This window comes from Phyllostomus discolor, chromosome X (assembly GCF_004126475.2).
Source record: "Phyllostomus discolor isolate MPI-MPIP mPhyDis1 chromosome X, mPhyDis1.pri.v3, whole genome shotgun sequence".
Taxonomy (NCBI): Eukaryota; Metazoa; Chordata; class Mammalia; order Chiroptera; family Phyllostomidae; genus Phyllostomus; species Phyllostomus discolor.
The window spans coordinates 16,558,769-16,583,422 of NC_050198.1; the positions used below are offsets into that span (position 1 = coordinate 16,558,769).

At 43.5% G+C, this 24,654-nt stretch overlaps 1 protein-coding gene across 9 annotated transcripts in view; it reads right to left on the bottom strand.

Annotated features, from left to right (window-relative positions):
* Window positions 1–24,654, bottom strand: part of DMD (dystrophin) — a 1,951,120-nt gene that overhangs the window by 69,535 nt on the left and 1,856,931 nt on the right. For all 9 annotated transcript variants that reach the window (XM_036016633.1, XM_036016635.1, XM_036016634.1 and 6 more), the window contains 3 exons: window positions 18,746–18,947; window positions 16,421–16,506; window positions 13,490–13,647 (listed from right to left, as the gene is read on the bottom strand). In XM_036016633.1, coding sequence (XP_035872526.1) covers window positions 13,490–13,647; window positions 16,421–16,506; window positions 18,746–18,947 — 446 coding nt within the window. The remainder of the gene's footprint in view (window positions 1–13,489; window positions 13,648–16,420; window positions 16,507–18,745; window positions 18,948–24,654) is intronic.

A 24,654-nucleotide genomic window follows, 5' to 3' on the forward strand; every position in this document is an offset into this window, starting at 1 on the left:
TGGGACAGGCAGTTCCCGACTGCTCCCTGAGCTGTCGTTACAATTTCTTTAACAACCTCTAAATCTACCAAGGGCATCGGTGGAATATTTTACATAAAAGAGAAGTCTGCACTAGCGATGAACATAAAAGGATGAACAAGAACAAGTTGTAAAGAATATTAATGACTCTTCTTCCAAACAATCCCAATTTTCATGAAAATCAAATGAGTGATAAAAAAATCTATAAAACTCTACGCAACCTGCATGTAACAAATAAAATGGAAGGTGGCATTTTGATCCTGCTAGACACAAGAGACTGGCTTAGGTTTTTACCTAAGATGACTAGAGCGCAGGGACACGAGGGATGATTTACGAGAAGTCCCACACAACGTGCTCTCCCATCTGCACGTGGCTATTAACTAAACACCAGACCTCCCTGAGGGCCCTCGCGGGTTCTGTTCGGAGAACCACTGGCCCCACGCGAAAGGCTGTGCTATCTGCACGAGACTGTTTTCTGTGGCTCGTATCTCTGTTACAAGGGTTGTTGTGCAGAAGATCGGGTCAGACTCTGCTGACAGTGGCCAAGCTTTGAAGTAAGTTCACTCATCCGGCTCCCTTTCTGCCTTTTCCATTGATAACATTTAGCAAATAATCAAAGCAACTTGGGGATAGGTAACTCTTGAGACAAGCTGTTTATGGTACAGATGAAAAAAGGCGCAAAGAGGGTTAAGGAAATGGCTCAAGATGATCTGTTATTTTAATCCTAAAAATATATATGCTTAAAGTGGTTTTACAAAGGTTAAGACAAAAGTGATTTCCTGTGGGAATGTACAGGCTGATCTCCAAAATCTTTTCAATCTTTAAGTTGTTTGAGGGTGCTAGAGGCTCTGATAGCTAAGTAAGTCCCATAGGGACCACAACTTTAAAAAAATCTTTTTAAAGATTTTATTTATTATTTTTAGAGAAAGGGGAACAGAGGGAAGAGAGAGGAAGAGAAACATCGATGTGTGGTTGCCTCTTGTGTGCCCTCTACCGGGGACCTAGCCTGCAACCCAGGCATGTGCCCTGACTAGGAATCGAACCAGCAACCCTTTGGATCACAGGCCGGCACTCAATCCACTGAGCTGCACCAGCCAGAATGGGATTATATCTTGAACTGAATTCTATGCTGCTCTCCTAAGAGCTATATGAAGGTACAAGTGAATTTTCAGAAACTACTGTGGTAACGGCATACTCATAGAGCCCCTGACTGTCTTCTGTTCCCCTTCTTTTTTGGCATGACGTGTCCTCCCTCTTACGGTTAGGTGCTATGGCATATATGAGCTACATGAACTGACAGATGCAAGGCAACATAAGTTGAGGTAGCTAAAAGGAAAAAAAAAGAGAAAATCCTATGAGTTTCTTAATCCTCATTAGCATACAGCTCATGTTATATGATGTGGTCAACTTGTCACTCCCACAAAAGAGTTGGTTAACATGGAAATGCACTTATCGGACATGTGGTTACTCGGCTGTGGGGGAAAAGGACTGTCAATTCTGTACGTTGACACTGTAAGCAAGGTCATGGCAAACACGGAATCCAAAGGTAGTTCAGCCAGAAGTCCCATTCTCTGCACATTGAAAATCACCTTGGATGTCCACGGTGATAATGAACAAAAGAGGGGAGAAGTGAGAGCTCCTCTTCACAGAAGAAAGCTTGCTAGGAAGCGCAGGAAGAACGGTGGAATTAGCAAACCACTACTATGTAACCATCAATATGATCACTGAATTAGAAAAGGATCATCAGTGGACACTAAGACAATAGGGTGAAAGGCTGTTGAAGAATAGTATATTCACAAGGTATCAAAGTACCACAGAAATCAGTTTTTAATTACAAAGAAAAAAGAATTCTGCCCTGGCTGGTGTAGCTCAGTGGATTGAGTGCTGGCCAAACCAAAGGGTCACAGGTTCGATTCCCAGTCAGGGCACATGCCTGGGGTGTGGACAAGGTCCCCGGTAGGGGGTGCACTAGAGGCAACCACACAGAGATATTTCTCTCCCTCTCTTCACCTCTGTCTAAAAAATAAGTAAATAAAAATAAACTAAAAAAAAGAATTCTTTTACAATAGCTATATCTGACTGCTACCATATGAACAAAGTCTTAATTTGTTCCTCCAGATGTGATGCAGTGGGAAGTACATGTACAATACCACCCCCATCGTCTTCTTGCCCCCAAATTTTAACCCGAATCTAATCATAAGGAAATAACCAGAAAACTGCAGAATATGGGACTTTCTTCAACAGCACTGGCCTGGACTCTCCCAAAATATCAATGCCATGATGGGAAAAAAAAAACAAATACTCGGGGAGACTGTTCAGATGAAGTACAAGTTCAGAGACATGACCAGCAGGTACAAGGCAAAACCCCTGACTGGATCCTGGAAGGAAACAGCCAGATGTAAAGACCATTTTGGGGTGATGGGGGAACTTGAGTGTGGGCTGCATGCTAGATGATACTGTAACCCTGCAGAAACCATTTCTTTAACATGACCCTTTCTCCTTGCTGTTCATCCACTGCCTTCCTTGATCATTAACCCCTCTGGACCAGAGTCAAATTATCTTAAGAACAAAACCCCAGGTCTGTTGACCACAAAAATAGAGTTTGGTCAAACTTAACATGTTGACCTCACTTGTGTTTCGACCCCTGAAAGCAGACGACCCTAGTGGACCACACCCTCTGGAAACCAGACAGAACCACGCGCTGGCTGACGGGGTCCTGACACAACCATCAACTGCTCCCTGCCCAGGCCCCAGCCAATCAGTAGGACCCATGACCCCACCTCCCTCAGTCGCCAGGATTCAGAATTTGCTCCCCGTACAACCCACCCCCTGGAAGACATCGGAGAGCCAGGTCTGTGAACGTGAGCTCACCTGGGCCTCCCAGCATGGCGCCGTTTCCTTAGAAACCAGCCTCTCCTTTCTTGGCTGCAAACTCCTGTCTGCATGCGCACAGGCAAATGCACGCCTTTAGTCCGCTAACAATATTACTGAACTCATGTTAGATTTGCGTGTGGCGATAGACAGCATTGTAGTTATGGAGGCAACAGTCCTTTGAAAAAAGATGCATTTTGAAGTATCTAGGGGTTTATGCTGTTAACTTTTAACTGGCAAAGGGGAAAATTTGGGGTGTGTATATTCAAACACAGACATACACAGAGAGCGGGGAGGACGGGAAGGAAATGTAAATGAGGCAAAGCACTAACCGGGGGTGTACAGACCCACAAGCCATATGGGTGTGGATTCTACTACCCTTTCTATTCTAATTCATGGTTGAGGTTTGTCCACAATCAAACATTGGTTGAAAGCATTGTTTCTTCCAAATCACCCCTTCTCGGGGGAGGGCAAGCGTGACTTTAACCTCTGTGACAGGGGCTGGGGAAATGGCATTCATATCAACGATATACAGTGTGAACAACTAACTCCTGAGAAAGCACAAAGCTAACACCACTCTGATTTCCTCCGTTTGTTCGCTTAGCTTCATTGTTCTTGAAGCGTCCCCTTGTATGCTGGGCCTCGAAGTGCTTTTCCCAGACATCTAACTGTGGATTTCCAGCCATCAAAGTGAGTTGGAGGATGCCCACAATCACAGACATTTTTCTTGTTTCCAAAAAGGACCAGAAAGTCAAGAGCTGTATCCCTGAGACAAGTAGTGAAAGGCTTCCCATAACTGCAATCTTGGGTAGAAATCAAGTCTTTTATTTTGAGTTCTGAAGATAACGGAACAAGTGGGAGGCCAGCAGTCACTGATCTACATATTCATCAGGATTCTCAATCCCCCATTAGAGATAAAATCAGCCCAAACACTAACACCGGGTGATTATCCACTTCTCATTTACATGTTCAAGGACGGCTGTCTTGACCTTAGTTAGGCCTCTCCACTCCTCACTAATAAACCAATTAATTAACACCGTGGCTCCAGGAAACACTAGCGCAATTTTTAAATGTATGCAGATCCATAAATATTCTCAACGTCTTTAATTTCTGCTAAAGAGTGCTTATTTCATAGGCCAGTTGCACATATACAGGTGAAGCACGTAGACCTGTCTGTGGGTGTCATACTTTCTCAAGTATGAGTGAGGACATGACGCTGAAGCACAATCAGGACCACTGACTCTGCCACTACGGCCCCCTGCAATCATTTAAAATCCAGTTGAGGAGAAAGCAAAAGTCCAGGCACAGAAGACAGAGTAGTCATTTCCTGAGACTGGGAGCAGGCAGGATGAAAACAAAGTGAGTATGTAATTTTAGTGGCGGTGGAAATGTTCTGTGTCTTGATTGTAGTGGCGGTGACACAATTATTCGCATTTGTCTCAACTCACAGAAGTGAACACCAGAATAAATTGTACAGCATGTTTTGGGGGGGGGAGCTTCAAAAACAAAGCAAGATAGAAAACAGTTTTCAAATATTTTATCCAATGCCAAAAGAAAACCTAAACAACAACAAAAAAACACCCTCTAGCTTGTAGATTAGAGAATTAAGACACCCTAAGGACCTGGATAAACAGATAAGGCTTATCTGTTTATCTGTTTCTTCCGAGGAGAAGTTTTGTATTTTCCTTAATCGTAAATAATCTTTTTAAAAACTCCAATTCATAAACCAGCGGAAAAGCTGGAAAAAAGGAACACCGGAAATGTTGCACTGAAAGCTCCTTGTTTTCATGAGCTTTTTGGGTAAGTTTCTACATGTATTGATTGGGTTAATGGCGAACAGATGAGAAGGCGTCTCAAACAGTCTCCCAACTAGGGATGGCTCTCAAAACAACTGCTTTTCATCAGTATATCTGCCTCAACTTTCGTAGGAAAGGGGGGAAGGAAGGAAGGAAGAAGGAAAACTTGGCCGTCAGGATGAAGTACAACTTGGGAAGATAAAGGAGGGAAAACAGAACGGTGTGTGCTTTTCTGTAGCAGTAAGTACACAACTGCCACAGCTTTCAACTACACCCAAGCCCTATTTCAAAAGACTGATGAAGCCCTGGCTGGCGTAGCTCAGTGGATTGAGGGTGGGCTGCGAACCAAAACATCACAGGTTCGATTCCCAGTCAGGGCACATGCCTGGGTTGCAGGCGACGGTCCCCCAGCAACCGCACATTGATGTTTCTCTCCCTCTTTCTCCCTCCCTTCCCTCTCTAAAAATAAATACATAAAATCTCAAAAAAAAAAAAGACTGATGAAGACAATGATGTACCCCTCCACCTTGACAGGGTAACCACACAAAGCACACTAAATGAAGTTATTATGAGGTTAAACCCACCATCACCTGTAATTTTTCAAAAAATCCCCAGCAATCGAAAACCAGTAGTCAACTCCTGACAATGCTGATAATACTCTAATGAAAGATCTCCCTGAAAATCTCCCTGAAAATGGGCAGGAATTCTAACAAACTGTGCATAAGCAGGCCAGGGAGGAGCTTGGTGAGACAACCTGAATATGAATATCAAATTGCAGTAACTCACTAGTATCATACTTCCTAACGAGTAGCCATCAGTCAAAAGGGGTGGAAGGACATCTATGGAACTCAAGGAATCATATTCTGATCACAGAACAAAAAGCCAAAGAAAACCTAATGAAAGCAGAATTTGGGGGAGTCATTTTAAGGAGGGAAAATGGAAAATGTGATCCATTGTCACGGGGAATAGTGTCAGACTGGTTAAGAAGTGTCCTGGCAAGGTATTTTAACACTTGTAGGGAAAACACAATCTCGACTCTCTACATTCTAATCTACAGATGCTTGGTTATACACAGAAGGAATCGTTAACCTGGGCGTGATATTCTTAATACAGAGATCTGATCAGATCGCTGGGGAGGGGTAGGGAAGGGGTAGGGAAGGGGTAGGGAAGGGGGCTGCAGGCAGAGGTTGCCCCAGGCAACTGTAAACAGTGTATGACTACATTGGCTGAGAAGCTGACCACCTCAGGAGTTATGGGCCAGAAGATTTAAAATAAAAGGAGGGCAGAGACTGGCTCTCGGGCTCTCTTCCTCGAGCTGCCTGCATGTCCCAAAGGACAGTACTTTGGATGGGAGAAGGAACTCTGCGAGCAGCCTAGGATTGGGAGGCCTGGCAGAAGGTGGCAGGCTGATGCTTTGTTGGGTGTTCTACAGGGGACAGGCTCTGAGGCAGAAGCCTGCCATTCTTCCAAAACTGTGTACCTTTTTTATCTTATGTTGTTTTAGTGTGTAAACTAATCCTATAGAAATGAGATAACTGAAAACTATCAGGGGGAATGATAAGGGAACTCAGGTGTTAAAGAGTTTGGCATTAATGGATAGGGGTAAATGATTAAAATGTAACTAAAGAGTTAAGGACTTAGGAGCTCATTGACAGGCTTAAGTGTTTAAAGCTGTAATTAAAGAGTTAAAGATTTTAGCCTCAATTGACAGGCTTAAATGACTAATGCATGTGGAAAACTGTTGTTCCAATATTGTGTAGCTTTTGAGTAAAGACTCCTTTCTGTTATCAGCAAACCTTTGCCTCTGGAATTTTGCTTAGAGGGTGTGGCGGGGAGCAGGGCCCCCCACTTGCTGCTGAGTAACATTCTCGTGTTACAATGCCCTTTAGATAACCACACTAACTCTCAGGGGTACTACAGTGTATGTGCTCACAGCAACTTTAAGTGCTGTCTCTATTGGCTATTTAACCCAAAGAAACATGCCCATGGTTGTAAACCCAGCAAGTACCAGAGCTGGGATTTGAACCCAGGCAGCTGGTTCCAGGGCCTATGCACTTGACCACTCTGCCACTCACTACCCCAGGTATTCTGGAGTGATTTCTTATTTATACAGATGACACACACACAGATACAGTAGTCCCCCTCACCCACAGTTTCACTTGCTGCGGTTTCAGTTACCTGCAGTCCGAAGACATCGCATGAAAAATTTCAGGCATAATTCCTAAGTTTTAAATCGTGCCCCAAAATCTCATGCCATCCCTTCCTGGACGTGAATCATTCCTCGTCCCGTGTGTCAATGCTGTATACACGCTTCCTACCCATCAGCCACTCGGTGGCCATCTTGGTGATCAGATCCACTGATGCGTTATCACAGTGCTTGTGGTTGACTCATTCTTATTTTATTGTTATAATGGTTCTATTTTATTATTAGTTTCCGTTGTTAGTCTCTAACTGTGCCTAATTTATACATTAAACTTTATCACAGCTGCGTATGTATATAATAAAACACAGTGTAATAGGGTTTGGCACTATCTGTGGTCTCAGGCCCCCCCTGGGGGACTTGGAATGTATGCCTGTGGATAAGCAGGGGCACGATTGTATATACTTGTTCTCAGTAGTTGAGACTGGAATTTATTCTCATCTCTGTATCATTCTGTATTGTAGCGACTGTGCGTGGAGGATATTTATTTTGGTCATATGAATATGAAGATTCAGAAAACAGATGAAAAAGCAACGTACTCATTTTGATGCATGAATACGACAGGAGGCAGAAACAGATGTAAAATAAACAGATTTTGACACCCAAGCTCTTGTCGTGGAAGCATATTTAATGGGAAGTTGGCATCTCGATTGTATCTAAACAATAAAGCCCTTAAAATGTTTACAGAAGAGAACACAACCAAGACTACCACGGGGAGGGGACACTGCCCCATACTCATTTTCAGATATGTCACTCTTCCCAGAGTCACTGAAAAGTGCTACATTTCTCACTTTGATGGAAATATTATTTGGTTTCATTTGAAGGTAGGCGACACACTTGCAATTGGGATTCGAGTATTTTAAGTAAAGACCAAGGGGGAGGTGTTTGTGTGTTTCAGTGTGCTGGGGTAGGGTAGTTCACTTATGCACCTCATCCTCTTAGGACCTAACATCCATGTACGGGATCGCATGAAACTTCCTTGGTTCAGTGTAGCATTTGGAACCGGTTAAAGTCCCCTGTTTCTACTCGGATGGTTTAGCAGAAGGAAACACTGGCCCAGAACGTAGGGAACTTGGGCCTGATGCCTAGTTCTGCCATCACAGAGTTGTGGGATGTAGAATATATTCAGTCTACGGCTCTAGGCTTTGGTTTTTGCATGTGAAAGAGGAGAGATGTGGACAATCTGCAGGGTTGCTTCACGTGCTCTGTGCGACTCATTGCCAGGGGCAGGCCTGGCCTGACTGAGGTCACAGGGTCCATCTGCTCCGTCAACAGAGACGTTTCCATGGAACGTGGGAGAGGAACAGCCGAGGGTACATTCAAATGAATCTGTATTTCCAAAACAAAGTGGTTTCAAAACTTTATTTCTCCTACTGCCCAAAACAGTGGATTTTCCTGGTAAATGCGTTGGCTGCAGTATGCTCTAATGCGGAGATGCACCCTGGTGCCTCATTTAATATCAGTGAACAGACCACTGTCCAATCCACAAATTTCTAGTAAGTTTTCCTTTTCACTACCCACAGATATGACTGCATCTCTGGCTTAATGAATAATTTCTGGAAGAACTTGCACTGATTTTAAAATAGGCAAAACATTTTATATGTATTTGAGAGGGATGTCTTTTCCTCTCTTTAAAAAAAAAAATGGGCAGTGACCAGAGGGGAGAGGGGAGAGAATTTCAGGGGGAAAGGGGAAGGGTTTACAGGAACAAGTATGGGGGACACATGGACAATATCTAGGGGGGTGGATAATGGGAGGGAGGTGGGGAGGACTGGGTGGGTGGGCTGGGAGTAAAAGGCAGAAAACTGTACTCGAACAACAATTAAAGTAAAATAAAATTTTTAAAAATTGGGGGGGATATTTTCCCCAATTTTTTGACAATGGTAAAATACACATACCATAAAATTTACTATTGTAACCATTCTTTATTTTAAATCTTTGTTTATTTATTTTAATTTTTTAACCATTCTTAAGTGGGCAGTTCAGTGGCATGAAAAACATTCAGATCACTGCGCAACCATCAGCACCACCCATCACCAGAAGGGAGGGTTATGGGATGAGGAAACCTTCCAAAGACCGTCCGGCAAGTCTGGCACGTGACTTCCTGTCCCTGCCAGGCCCTTGGTATGAATCAGAAACTGACCCCTTTCCAACAGCACCAACTTGAAAAGAAGTCAGTTTCCCAGCTAGCGACAAGAAAACCAAGGGAAAAAACAGACTCGAGTCTGAGGCTGGCTTCTCCTGCAAGGCAGCGGATGATGCATTTGAACAAGAAGCAAGTACTGTACTGGCGGTTCCTTAGGGTGCTAGAAACATCTGCCCTGGAGCACAAGCCTGCTGAAGGAACCAGCTGGGTCCCATTCGCACGGTCTTACACTGCAAAGGGCAGGGGGCATTTTCACGCCTGTTATCGTTCCCTACAGAAAACATCACATTTCAGGCACGTGCACACGGCACAGCGAAAGGCAAAGCGAGCGCCAGAGCACCTGGCTGAGGAGAAGCACTCCCGGCCGCGATGTCAATTCTGAGGAAAGCATTCACCACGGAGCTGTTTAACCTGACTGCAAATCACTACAAAGTTGAGAGGATCCCCACATTGAAGTGCCATAAACCTCAGCCAGCTCTGCACATACAAAACGTGCACAAAGTTCTGCTGGGAACATCCAGTTTGCCCTTGAACAACACGGGGTTTAGGGGCACCAGCTCCCCATGCAGGAGCGTAACATTTGACGCCTCCAAAACATAACCACTAATAGGCTAAACTGTTGACTGGAAGCCTTGCCAATAACATAAAGAGCTGACTGAACAGATTTTGTATGTTAGATTTATTCTATGTTGTATGGTACTACAGTAAGCTAGAGAAAAGAAAATGTTATGGAGAAAATCATAAGAAAAAGTGAATGCACTTACGTTAGGCATTAAAAAAAAAAAGTCCACATTTCAGTGGACCCACACAGTTCAAACACACATTACCCAAGGGTCAGCTGGAATATCAAACAGTGCGTATTTGGGGATGAGGTGGGAACGCAGAGCAGGGTGGGGTGGGCATGCTGGACTGAGACTAGCACTCTTCTCCCAGCTGAGCCATTTCTGGGGCAACGGTAAACTGTTCATTTACTTCAACAACAACAACAACCCCAAACCTTTCTTCTTCTATTCTCCTCACAGGGCTGGTAAGGATTGAGAGAGTTCAAGTGAGCCACGGGAAAGTAGTATCACCAGGAGCAATAGTCACGACATTATTTATAAGCGTGGTGGGTGCAAGGGGTAGGGGTAGGTGTTTCATGGCAGTGAAGGCAAACCGTGGGCAGTTATAGAAATAGATTACAAAAGGTCTGAGAGGTGGAGGAGACAGGATTTATTCTGTGGTCAATGGCAAGCAACCGAGTTCTAGGGATGGCGTGATACAATGAATACAGTTCTGTAAAACCAGCGTTTAAGGAGCACCGAGGCCAATGGAAGTCGGGACCAGCGTGCAGAGAGCAGCCTTGTGACAAGAAGGCCTGAAACCAGTGTGAGAGTGCAATGAAAGGGAGTCAAGCCAAAGATGTTTCTTGCCCTCAAAAACCAAACAAACAAAAAACTAGCACTTTCCCAATTTCTTTCTAATTCCACGTATTCAAAGGAGAAAATTCAGAAAATATGAAATAGTAGCGAGAAGGGAATAAAAACCAGCTGGTACCACCCTAACTATCTTGACTGATGCCCCCCAGGCTCACAAAGGACATTCCCAGGAGCTTGGAGACTGGCTGGCCAGGACACACGTTCAGTAAGTATGAGTGGGCGCACTGAGTTCAAAGTCTGGACACTGAGAAGACAGCGCTGCTAGTACAGAGATGGGTTGGATGGAAACCAGAGGCGTGAGCTTAGGGAAGAAGGCAGACATCCAGCAAGAGGATGCAACGGGCAAACCCAGGCCACAGTGGGGTCCTCATAAGGGCACAGGACTGGGGTGGGGGGGGCTGGGGAAAACGTCGCTTCTGTTCAGTGGCCCCTTCAACCACGTTAGCAGCCAGAGACTAGACCTTACTTATTCCTACCACGAAAGAAAGATAATTATATGGCATGATGAAAGTGTTAACTGTTGCTACAACAGCAATCATATTCTAATATATAAATGTATCAAATCAATGTGATGTACCGGAAGTCCTCACTTAACATCATCGATAAGCTCTGTGACTTTAAGCGACATGACTTATGGTGAAATCAGTTTTACCATAGGCTAATTGACATAAACGAGAGTTCAGTTCCCATGGCATCTCATCCATGTTAAAAGGAAACAGGGTTGAATGAAACGTTGTTTGTGGACCCGCTGTTCACCTTAAATTTATAGTGTTATATGTCAAATACTGGGTCTGGCGCAAATAATGCCCCTTTTATGACAAAACGTTTTACTACAAAATCATAGGCATATGATTCTGTAATATAAAAATATCAAACTCCAGCACACCATAGGACATTTCAGGTGAAATGTTCACATTAAAAGTATACATGATTACACCCGTACTATTTTACCCTACCAACCATGCTCAGGCGGGCGTTACTTCTGCTGGACCCTGTACATTTCAATTAAAAAGAGAAAGAGAGAGACGGACGGATGGACATCGAGACCCAGAGTCCGCAGCGAGGGTGGCAGTGGCTGCCTGGTGGTGGTGGCAGTAGCACAGGCAGCACGGTGGGGAGACAGGACAATGGCTCCGGTGTCCCTGAAGCCAGCCCAGCTCACTCTGCAGCAGGAACTGTCTCTGAACAGATGGCTGTTGGCAGGTTTGTTTTCCGACACTCCCTCTCCACCCAAGTCACAACGCGTAACGACTGTGTACACATACACACAAATGATCGAGCCTGTGAGTTTCACACCTAGAACTGAAAAAGTAACTGAAACGACTAAAGAAAAAACACTTAGGAAAAACACAACTCGCATCGTCTCAAGTTGTTTCATAATTGGATGGAAAAAAAAAAACACCAAGATGAATCTGGATTACTTGTGGTGATTAGTGTTCACTGTGTGGAAGTTATTTGTGCCTGCATTTGAAGTGGAAATATTAATGCAGCAGCATGCAAGAGAAATCTAGAGGTAGTGGCAGTCTATTCACATTTGGGGAGATGTGAGTACACGGTTAAAAAATGCACTTATTTCTTCTCCGCATGTATTTTGCATTTACAGTTACTCTGCCCCAATTTTGGCGAAACAATCCAAATAGTATATCCACCTCTACAGGAGTGCGCTCACTCCGTGTGCGTTCAGTCCATTTGCCCGCTCGCTCTTGAATGAACACTCACACTGCTCTAAACACCTAAACATTCACAATGGTCTGCCCACAAGGCCTTCTGTGGTTTCATCCTAGTCTGTGGTCAAAGACAGCAGGTATAACCCGGTTATCTCTAGTTCTAATGGTAATGGGATCAGAATGGATTGAGAAACTCCATATCTGAAAAACAGGTCTCAGCATTAAAAAAAAAAAAAGCCGCAAGAGCATTCTGAATAGTGTGATAGTACAAATACCTCACTCCTTCGGTGCTGCTGGCCTTACAAATAGAAACAACTTTTGACGAGAGGCACCAAACTCTTTCTATCATTTAGACTGGTAATCCCAGCCCTGAGAACTTGTCCTAAGGAAATAACTTCAATCAAAGAATAGGGCTAACTGGTTGAAGATATTCACTGCAGCGTTACCCACCTTATCAGAAAACAGAAACAACCTAAATGTGTAGCAGGCATTTGGAAGAAGAGGGTGTCTCTGGGAACACCGATTTCGGTGTGGTCAAGGCCAGGGGGTGGGGTCAGAAAGGGAATGGCTAAGACGGTATTGAGCTAGTGATGGGCATTAGCAGAGGGTACAAACCTCCTACCTTATGATAAGACTACAGGAAAGGTTTGGAATAGTAGAGAGATATCAAAGATACAAAAGGAGAACTTTTTAAAAAAATGATAAAGCTGTGTCAATGGCTCTTTACCAACAGCCATTGAAAGGAGGCTATAATAATAGTGTTAGGTAAAAATAAAAGAGACTTGCATATAAAAGTCTTTTTTTTTTCTTTGTCTTCTTTGAAGATTTTATTTATTTATTTTTAAAGAGAGAGGAAGGGAAGGAGGGAGAGAAACATCAATATGTGGTTGCCTCTTGTGTGCCCCCTACTGGGGACCTGGCCCACAACCCAGGCATGTGCCTTGACTAGGAATCGAACTGGTGACCCTTTGGTTTGCAGGCTGGTGCTCAATCTACTGAGCCACACCAGCCAGGGCTAAAAGTCTTTCTCTTATATACAAAGGATTGCCATGGCTGGAGCTTTACTCTCTGCCCCACAGAACCACTGCAGACTCCCTTCCCCCGCAGCCCCGTAGTACCCACAGGGTCCCAGCTGCAGATGGAGATTTCTTTTCCTCCCTCTGTGCTGTCCTGTCCACCACCACAGACCCAGAGTTCCAGAAGCCATTACCTAAAGAGGTTCCAAATATCAAAAAACCCCTAGCTACCTACTTGCCTACAGAAGAGCTATGTGAGAAACGAAAGCTGTGAGTTTCAAAAATTCATTTCTACAATACAAAACAATAAGTCGTTACTGAAAAAAAAATAGTTACTGAAGAAGGTGAATAACTTACAAATTGGAAGCAGCTTCTGACACTTGGCTCAATGTTACTGCCCCCAAAGGAGGCCACTTCACCCAACTGTCTGGGGATTTGGATGGAATCATGCAGGAGGAGGCCCAGCCGGCGCTGGTCACAAAATCCTGTTGAACTTGCCACCTGCTTGAAAAGGTCTACCAAAGGAAGAAGAGAATTGCAACAATTAAACTAGCAGCATGAAATAGAGGCTAGCAGAACCTAATGGCCCACTGAATTCCAGTACCAATCGTCAATAGTACCCAATATTCCCACAGAGAGCGGTTACCATATTTTGCGATGTATAAAGCACGCCCACCTTTTTGGCCCAAACTTTCAGGAAAAAAAAAAACCTTTCATTTTAATTTTTTTTTTTACAGATTTTATTTATTTTTAGACAGAGGGGGAGGGAGGGAGGGAGGAAGAGAGGGAAAGAAACATCAATGCGTGGTTTAACAACCTGCCAGAGCTGTTTTAATTCAATTATTTATTTATATTTAGATAGTTTTTTTGTTTTACAAATGAATTTTAGCATTTATTTTTGAACATATTATGGAACAAGAAATTTTTATAACAAATAATTACAAAATCCAAGAACAGATGGAAGGTATTTCAGGTACTACCCATGTATAATGTGCATCCTTATTTTTCTCTCCAAAATTTGGGCCAAGAAAGTGCACAGTATACACAGCAAAATATGGTACTTCTACTGTGTGTTAATCTAGACATTTAGTACTTTTTATGCATGAATTATACCTCTCAGGAAATGAGTTTATATACAATCCTGATGCCTGAATTTTTCCTAAGCCAGAACACAATCCTTTGGAAAATATTTTATATATATAGAACATAACTACTATCATAAAATAACCGTTTGAGCATTAGGAACCACCTAAGTAGCCTAAAGCACCACCTTCTTTTGGACATCAGAGGTTCAAAAATGTCCCCAAATTGGGACTTCTTTAGGAAGCCCTAAGATCATTGAGTTTCTTCTTTGTTTTCCCCACAGGATGCTGTACAGATTTGTCATCAGCTCCTACCCCTTTACATTGTCACTGGTTTGTTTGATAGGTGACTGTCTTTTTGAATGAAGAATGCTATCTCCTTGAGACCAGGGACCATCCTGCGGGCAACCACGTGCCGGAAGTATCTACAGAGGAGAACGGCAGTGCCTGGCGGATGGCAGGTGCCCGACAGAGTGGGTTTGCAGAATGTATGAACACACCAGACGCTTGCGATGTGTTTTGTTCTCAGAAATAAAGTCATTTTAGCCATACCTTGTATTCAAATACAAGCTGGCCCCCACATTAAATCAGGAAAGCTTCTCCTACTCATCGGCAACTTCAAACTCTAAGACATGAAATATTTTAACGAGATTGCCAAGATGGCAACATCCAAAATGAGACAGCAAACACCGCTTTTTACCATCTCTACAACATGCGCACAGAGATTTTTCAGAATGAAGATTTGCACACATCCCAAGTTGGAGTTAATAGTTTTGTTTCACCAGCCTCAAAACACATTCCGTCTCAGTAGTTATTTGAAACACAGGCTCCAAGCTCCTTTGAAGATTCAATTATTACGATGTGCTTACCATCGATAAGGTTAGATTATAAACTAATCTATAACAAATCACAACAACATTTAAAGGGGAAAAAAACCCCACGGAAAGATTCTATTTCACCCCAAATACGTTCTCCAATGGTTAACAAAATCTGTTCGGTTATTTTTCTTTGGTTTTTTAGGATGAGAAAACTCAAGTGGAAAGTACATAAAAGTGAGAGCTAAAAAGGCTTGTGTATTTTGTGGCTTAGTCCTAGGGGGGACATGAGCAGTAGGGCACAGAGTGGCTTTGGAGGAATTTAATCTCTTTTATCTCCTGCCTGTCCTTAAGCTCAGCACAGCTCCTCATTCCTGTGAGGCTAGGCCTTAGGGGAACAGAGAAAAGACAAAATAGACTGGGTTTCTTTAATATTCCTACCAAAAAGACTTCTTACAAGCTTTTAAAGGGGAAAACACATACAGTCCTTCACAATGGGAATGAGTGGTTGCTTAGTCATACTTCCACCATCACTCCTCTAGTGTTTGCTTTAAATGTGGATTGATAATTTTTAAGCAGAAGAACCTAATGGCTAATCACTAGGAAATTGTATCAGGTGATACTTGCCCTGTAAAAAATAGCAAGCTATCTGTCTCCCCAATAATAAAATGTCAGTCACATCATAGAATCGACTTATGTCAGTATACCTTGCAGTAAGATGATTATAAAATAAGCAGTGTTTCTTAAACACCCATGCCAGGTAGTACTCTTTAAATAAGATTCCAAAACACTGGGCAAGAGCACGGATTAAACCTTCACATTTGCCCTGGCTGGTGTGGCCCAGTGGGTTGAGTGCTGGCTTGCAAACCAAAAGGTTGCTGGTTCGAGTCCCAGTCAGGGCATATGCCTGGGTGGAGGGGCAGGCCCCAAGTTGGGGGCACGAGAGAGGCAATCGATTGATGTTTCTCTTGCACAGAGATGTTTCTCTCTCTCTCTCTTTCTCCTTCCTTCCTCACCCCTCTAAAAACAAATAAAATCTTAAAAAAAAAACACCTTCACTTTTATTTTTCTGACTTCTACAAAGGGGTTAGGGAAATGAGGCATTATCCCCCATGGACATTTTCCCCCTATGTTTTACTCAGACATAGTCACCGTCATGTAAAATAATACTTGGACTGGAAAAGTTACTCCTCATTCTCTATTTAAATACCTGCGATTTACTGTCTGACAGGGGAACAGCACAAACCACATTTTATGACATTCTAAAAGCAGTTCTACATCTTCCATGAAGAACTTGCTGTCAGACGAGAACACTATGTCACTTTCCCTCCAGAACGGGGGTAATTAGCCAACATGAATAAAACAATAAGGAGTTACTATGCATGACTTACATCTGTACTTGTCTTCCAAGTGCGCCTTACACAGGGAAATGATGCCAGTTTTAAAGGACAGGACCCGGATCCTCCCTGTTCGTCCCCTATTAGAAATAATCAAATCAGAAAACAATTACTGACATTTCACTAGAAAGTAAACATTCTTCAGCGAAGAAAAAAAATCCTGGTAGGAGACCTCTATGGACCACTGTTTTTGAAGAGTAAGAACTTTTCCGAGTTCATTATCTATTAGGTTGATGACTTAGAATGGGATGGAAATTTGGCCAGCTCGAGCAATGAATATTTACTAAGTTTTCAATTCTTAAAAGCCCTTACCGGAATTGTAAGAGTGGCTCTACATAAAATAGGAAAAATACCCTTCTGTTCAACCATGGAGAGCCACCGGGGTTTAAGTCGGTGAGTGGGTGAATTACTACTATGCACTAAGCTATTTTGTTTACTGAAGCAAATTACCTACTTTGGGTTATTGAAGCCAAAAAAAAAAAAATACCAGCAACTAACTGTTCTGCTCTCTTCAAAACTCTTTTAGATTTTCATCAGATGGCCCTTATTCAGAAGAAAATCAACCACTTCAGGCCACGTGACACACAATATAAAATATGAACATTTATCTCCACAAGAAAAAAAATATTCTATGAGAGCATTCAAAATATGATCTTAAAGAGCAATTTAAAAATAACCTATTGCTATATTGATGCGTTAATATATATACTTTCAGTCGACATATAAAGCTGAAATAAAGCTTTCTACATGACAAACTCATTAGTAAGTTCATTATATTCACGGGAAAATATTTTATAATAAAAAAATTTTTTTCATTCAGTAGACAATGTCTGTAAATAATTTTCAGCTTTTATTCTGTTATGGAAAGTATCTGAACCTCAGATGTTGCTAAAAAAAAAAAGACTGTAGATTCATTCTCCCATTTAGCACTTTTATTTTTGGTAAACAATATGCTCAACTTTCAACTGGCACAATTTACTAAATCCCTTAGTCCCACACAAATCCTAGGTTCTAAGGCGTTAAGAAAATTACTATCATTGGAAGAGTTTCTTCTCCTTTTCCACTCTTTACATAAGGCCAATCAAAGTTTAACCAATAAACTTTAGACGGTAACTGAGGTCTTTAAGGAATTAAGTTGTTCCCAAATAATTTTCCAGCAGGTCGAAAGGAAGTTATATAGTCAGGATCCATTCATATGTCACCTGCAAAGAAAATGGTGCTAAAACATATTCGAGGAAAGGCCTGAATACAAACCCTTATGAAAGCAAATATAAGGGTAATCCACAATTACAATCCAGCAGGCTCAAGGGCATGGTGGGTACGATCAGAATCCAATAGCCTGGTGATCTCAGAATATAAAAAGCAACACCTTATCAAAATAACAAAGAAAAAAGGGTCTACACATTTTAATCCAGGAGATGGCTGAAATCTACAGAAAAAAAAAAACACCCCGCAAAAGGTGAAATAGCTGATGTGGGACTCCTTTTCAACAACCTTGCCAGATTTCCAAACGGGGAGTTTTTTTTTTTTTTTTTGACAGGTGAAATGAGGCATGTAATAAATCTGAGGTCAAAGAAGAATTCAGGCACAATTAAGACCAATTCCTTCTGCTACCTTCCTCAATTGTCTTCACTTAAGCTCAAGATGAAAACTCAACCTGAGGATCTCTCCTGTGTGCAATCCCAGAGAACTAAACAAGTGCTGTCTAAGAAAGAGTGATGATGAATGGAGGTGCCAGGAAACCGTATTTAAGAAAAAAAGCAAAAACAAAACCCAAACGTCTTTAGTGTGAGGAGCCGAGTCTGCTGCACGAAGGGCTTGTTTTCATTTTGTTCGCCCCATCAACTCATCATCTCCAGCAGAAATGTCCTGCCTATAAGCGAGCACTATTCAGATCCAGTGACAGGTGTGTCGGCATCTCCGGGAGTCCGTCCATTTCCACCCGTGCGAGGGGGCCACCCCCACGGTGGACGGGGGACTACGAAGTGTACAGGCAAGAAAGGGAAAGAGCCAAAAGCTACAGGTTGGCTCATCGTAAAAAATGCATATCTCTGGATTTTGTTTGTTTTCTAACCTGAGAGCAATCGATGTTCCAGCCCTTACTTCCTACCTGATCAACGCAAAAATACTTTCCGTTCTAATAACTGCAAAAATGAGTTATCGCGGGGACAGCATTAGGTCACACAGCTTCACGGACCTTTCCACCCAAGGACCGTATTTCTAGACTGGGGGCCCTGGTGGGATGCTAATGAGACCAGCACTATTCTGCTTACTAGGCCTCCTGGGATGGAGGCTGAGAGAAAAGCTCGCCATACGTACGTGTCATAAACGTTCAGCAGCCAATTGAGACACATATCCACGCAGAGAGGGACGTTGACCAGATTGTTGTGCTCTTGCTCCAGGCGGTCATAAATAGTGGTCAGACAATTAATGATCTGCAGGATGTCCATGGGCTGGTCATTTTGCTTGAGGTTGTGCTGCTCCAAGGCGTCGCATGCAGCAGACAGGCTCAAGAGATCCACTGCAAAAGTCACAGAAAATCACAAGTGATTCAAAGGGGGGAGAAAAATCATGCATTTACTATCGTGTCTTTTCCTTTGAGATTCCTGGTAGAGATGCCTCCTCCCATTCGGTAAATGCCAAATCTGAAACGAACACTCCCCTCTTTTATTTAGTTTTAGTTTTTCAGTTACAGTTTCCATTCACTATCATTCTGAATTAGTTTCACGTGTGCAGCACCATGGTTAGACAGTCACATACTTTACATATTCAAATATTTATATTTACATAGTCCCCACCCCAGCATCGTTTGCATTGCTGTTTTCATCCCTCAGCACTAAGTCTGATCGTCTGATGACTTGGACGAGCATTCAGGATCCGCGGTGGTTCTAGCATGTCCCTGGCACTGGCTGGGTGAAGACCCAGTTCCCAATCTCGAAGTATTGGGGAATACTGGAGAGTGAAGGGGGCTTATCATGTTCTATGTAAACAGAGTCATTTCCAACTGAATGAGGACAAAACTATTTTACTAGAGATTTTTAAGAGTTCCTGACCATACGCGCTGGCAGTCGTTTTAGAGAAGGTCAGTTTGATTCATCTGTTTGGTTAGGGTTGTGTAAACTCTATTTCCAGTTACGCATTTATAATCATTAAGTGTTTTTCTCCTTGGAATATCAGCCGCCTCATCATCTTTCTGCTACTTTAACATTAGGTGCAAAACATAATCAACCCCACTCCAATTTTCCATGGCCAGGCTGAAGGAACTGCATAATCGATCCAGGATGCAGGCCCGAGGCTCCCTCATTTCTTGTTTCACCTTCAGATTGCATTTGATGTTGTGCTTTTCCAATTCTCTAGGAACTGTGTGAACGTGTGTGTGTTGGGGGGGGGGAATTCCCATGATTCGAGGCGGTATTTAATCTATGCCGAAAGACAAAAATTTCACAGAAGTGAAATCGCCACCTCGTCCAGCGTCAGCCAGCATACTGCACGCTTTCTTTATTCCCAAGTGTCACGAAGAGATGCTTTTTTCCTAAAGCCAGTCTATTAAACCAAATTGGAGATGCAACAACATGCTTTTATAACACCTTATACACCTAAGCTGTGGTCTGAATGCTCAGCCCTTTGGGAGAAAGAATCAATGGTAATTAAGTAAATTTCTCACGCATCTCGGGGGAGGAGGTGATACAATTATAAATGTAACAGCAGATAAACACCGGCCAACCCAGTCAGCAAACAGCTCGCCCAATACTAATCAGATGTAAATTTAAGGCTCTAATGAATTTTACCAGCCATTTGTGGTTGATTCTAATTAAATGTTAAGGGGAAAAAACAAAAATAGTGGTTAATACCTATGTAGGTTAATACCTATGTAGTACATATTTTTCTCTTTTAAAAAAGGAAAATGGTCACTTCTGAAGTTCCCCTGGAAGCATGAAGGAGAGCTGGTGGTGGGAGCAAGCAGGAGGGGTGTTTTGCATTGTTTTCCATCCCAGGGAGCAAAGCTCTGTGATTCCAAGCACCAATTTCCCTAAAATGCCCCAGATGAGCACTCTTCGTCTCAAGGCAAAGGCCATGGGGGAGGAAAAAAAAATTTTCTCTACCCTTCTACATTCTTCTGACTGGTCTAAAAAATGCAACTGATATCAAAAAGATTCACAGAAGAGCAATTGCATTTCGTGCAAATAGGACAGCCACATACATCTGAAAATTCCAAAGACGGTCAGGCGAAATGAGGTCTCATGGCCACTCTGGACCGAGGAGAAGGAGGCGGAAGTGTGGAACGTCCAAGGGAAGCGAGGCAATTCACAGGAAGATGAAAAGACTTCATGTTTGGTCGAAACTATGATTGCTGGGTCATAACGGAAACTGTGGGACACCGAGAGGACTTTGATCGGACGGGCCTTGCTAGCTTCCTCCCCGTCTGTCTGTCACACTAGTTCGTATTAAACCACAGTTACCTGTGATGAGAGCTCCCTTCCTGGGGCGGGCAGATCCTTTATCTAAATTCTTTTCGGCAGCTAGAGGGGATGGTTGAAGGTTCTTCCTGAGTCTTTGGGGTCTCAGTCGTTTGCAGTTCAAAGTGTTCTGCATGACAAAGTGACACATTTTGGGGTGGCGAATCTTGCTTCTCTCCAGGCCCCACTCCTTTTGCTTAAAAATACTCTCAGGATAATGACCTCTTCACATGGAAGCCGAGGCTCGGCTTCAAGTGCCAGAAAGGAACACGACTTCATTGGAGATGGAGGCGGGTAGCAAAAGAATAAAGAATTTCAAAAATAACGACGCGAGCAGGAAGGAGGACATGAGGATGGAAAGGCCGAGCGGGGCCGGCAGGGGAGACCGTGGAGAGGTTCAAGAACTCGCTTTTGCACTTTCTCTTCTGTGCACCTGCCGTTCTCTGAGGACACGGTTTCGGGTGCAGGTGGGGCGAGCATTTAGAAATGCGGCCCACCGTTTCCATTAGCGTTGAGAGAGAAACGGATGTCTTCTAAAGCCTGATATTCCCACTCTGTTTCTTTAGAGATGGAAGGAAGCTTGGAAGTTTCTCTGTGATTTTCTTTTGTTGTTCCTCTGTCTTAGCCATAAATACTTTGCTTTATACGTGAGGATAAGAGAACTAACAGGTGAGAATTCTTAGACTCGCTTTCGTATTGCATGTAATTTACCAGTGTGATGGAAAGAAACACAAAGACAGCAAAATTGCGTGAGGTTCTTTTCATCGGGTCTACTCTTATCTCTGTACAGGTGAACGCGTAACACGCAGAATAGAAAATCTGGAGTAGAAATGGCTCCAGAGGGGAGCAAAGCAATTGCTCTGCAGTAACAGGAGCAAAAGATGACACGGTTAGGAGAGAAACACGGCGCAGTGCGCTCTGCTAAAACCGCATGTGGTCAGACACTAGCACGGTCCATCACGGAAGACCGAAAACACGCTTCCCGAAACAGACAGAATTCCGCTTTCATGGAACAGTTTTTACAAGACTTCTGTTTAGGTATGTGTTGCTGAAACTATGGGCTAGAAAAGAGGCCAAAAAAAAAAAAAATCAATAGGGACAGTTTAATTGTCACACAGATACATACTTAACTGTTCAAAATGAACATCTTATAGGATGTATTGAGATTTTTTTGATGAAACATTAAAGATAACGATTAGCTATTTCTAGAAGCCTCAACAAGCAACCAGCAGAGAGAACTCCGTGAAATTATCCTTATACCTCAAGCCAGGAATTTCCTTTTAGGGGGAAAAAGTATGTATCCTTTAGTGTATCCACTGGGGAATATATATTAAAGCTGTATTAAAATTCAAGTATGTTCTCTTTCAAAAATTATTTTTACAGTCGAGGATGCCATAGGTTTTGATGGCACCAAAGAATAGGGACCATTTGGTGGCGGTCATAATGCGTGTGGGCTACGGGGTGAGAGAGGGCGTGGACGGGGCAAAAGTGACTGGCTTTGCAGTATCCTCTCCGCTGTGCCGGAAAAGCAGGAAATGGGGGGGGGGACTTATGCATGTGATCCCCATTAATGGTTCCTGAGGCTTTGACTGTGCCTCATCATCCCCTCACCATGCTAGGTTCAAATGCGAACTCCACTCCTCTCGCCGTACGACAAATGAGGAGGTGAGGCAGGCTTTTTGGGTCTTTTACAGCATCAGAGGCTTTGAGGTGTAGAAGGCACCTCTGGAACCGTTCTGTAGTACAGAAAACCGAGACCAGAGACGAGAAGACTTGCTGTGGGTGTTACAGTGGGACATGCAAGTTTTCAGATTCCTCATGGAGGGACATGCTGAAAGGCAGGAGGTGTTCTTACAGACTTCACTGAGAGAGAAGGCCATCCGTCATTTCCTACTAGTGATAATGGCGGCAGGAAAAAGCAGCACTACCACGAAGTTAGTTAGAAAAAGTCCCAGGATGCCGACACGACTCCAAGCTCACCCCGTGGGCAAATCTGAATACGCTGTGTTAATATAGACATAATCCTGTAATCTAACGCGTGCAGACAGAAACAGAGGGGGGTCAGGAAAAGATAACTGCTGTGTGTTTGCTGACTTATCCCCGCCCACTCCCCAGGCAGCAGAAGGCACCTGTGGGAAGAGGAGGCTGCAGCTGACATCACACCCACTCACTCCATAGGCAGCTAACACTTGACGTTGAAGGCCTTTGCAAGGACATCTTTGCCCAGCAAGAAAGTCAATGCACTTTGATGTAGGTAATGGTGCTGTGAGTTAATCCAGAGCCAGTGGAATGGGTATGAGATTCATTTGCTAGAACAGCTACATAATGCAGAGCCTTGATCGAGACAATGAAGAGAAGTGACTTTTCATGATGAGTAACCATGGGTTACAGGTTTTCACCCTTGGTTTTGTTTTGTTTTTAAAGATTGTATTTATTTATTCTCAGAGAGAAGGGAAGGGAGGGAGAGAGGGTGAGAAACATCAATGTATGGTTGCCTTTCACCCCCCTCTCCACTGAGGACCTGGCCTGCAACCCAGACATGTGGCCTGACTGGGAATTGAACTGGCAACCTTTTGGTTCACAGGCCGGTACTCCATCTACTGAGCCACACCAGCCAGGGCAGTTTTAACTACTGTTTATTGCTAGCAGTAACACTGCCCATTTTCAGATGGTCTCAGTGAGACCAGTGGAGGCCACTGTTTTTGGGACCGACTAGGTAGGAAGAATATTTTGGGTTACCAGCAGGCTATAAGAAGCCCCATCTAAGGCTCTAGCATGTGCTCCATGGTTTCCAAAGCGATTTGCACTCTTTCAGGTAAGTGGCTCTTGATCCAAGAGACAAAGTGCACCCTGGTGTGGCGATTACAGACACGGGACGGACACCTGGAGCTTGTACTTGGCCTGTCTGGACCCTATGATGTGAGTCAACCTGTGGTTGTGATACATACCCTCAGTTTAATGTTGGTCTATCGCAGACTTTTCCTGCGATGAACCGTGTATTTGTAAGCGTGGTTATTTGGGTTCTGAGTCCTCTTTAGCAACAGAGCCCCAACTGCCACCGCCAGGGCAATTAATGTCAGAGGTAAAGTCGTCTAGAAGACTGCCCCCAAGTCCATCTTGGCTAAAATATATGGCTAAGACATTTAAGAAGAACAAAGATGATTCTGATAAAAGGTATGAAGATGAACCTTGGCTCCTTGCCAAGCTACGTTTGCAGTAGAACGGGCTTTGAAATAGGTTATCGATAACAGAACTCCCTAGTGGCATCGGGAAATGGTGGAACCTGAACTCCAGGAGCCGAACAGATGGATTAAGAGGGAACTGCAAACTCATGGCGGGTCTGCTACAATTCAGTCCCTTGATTGCATTAGCCAAAGCTCAAGTTCAGAATCTCCTTCCATTGAACTTCACCTGCTCCGGCCTGCAGGTGGAGTTCCAACCACAGGAACTCGGGCAACCATCACTTTTGATGAATGGGCCCCACCAGTGAGACCAATTACAATGAAACAGATCCTTCAAGCGGGGAGCTTGTTAGGTGTTTCCCACTTGCCCCCAGTTTCCTTTTTCAATGCCATACCTAGCAGTTCCTGGGCTGGGGTTACGATCGAGAGTCTCAAAGGCTGGTAATATTCCAAAACAAGTTATTAAGGCTATTCGTTGGAACATAAGTGCAAGAATTCCACAGGGGCTGGTGGAACAGAGGACTCCTTCCCCACACCTCGCCTCTCTGGGGTGGACTGTCACACATGTTTCCCTGTCTACAGGACAGAG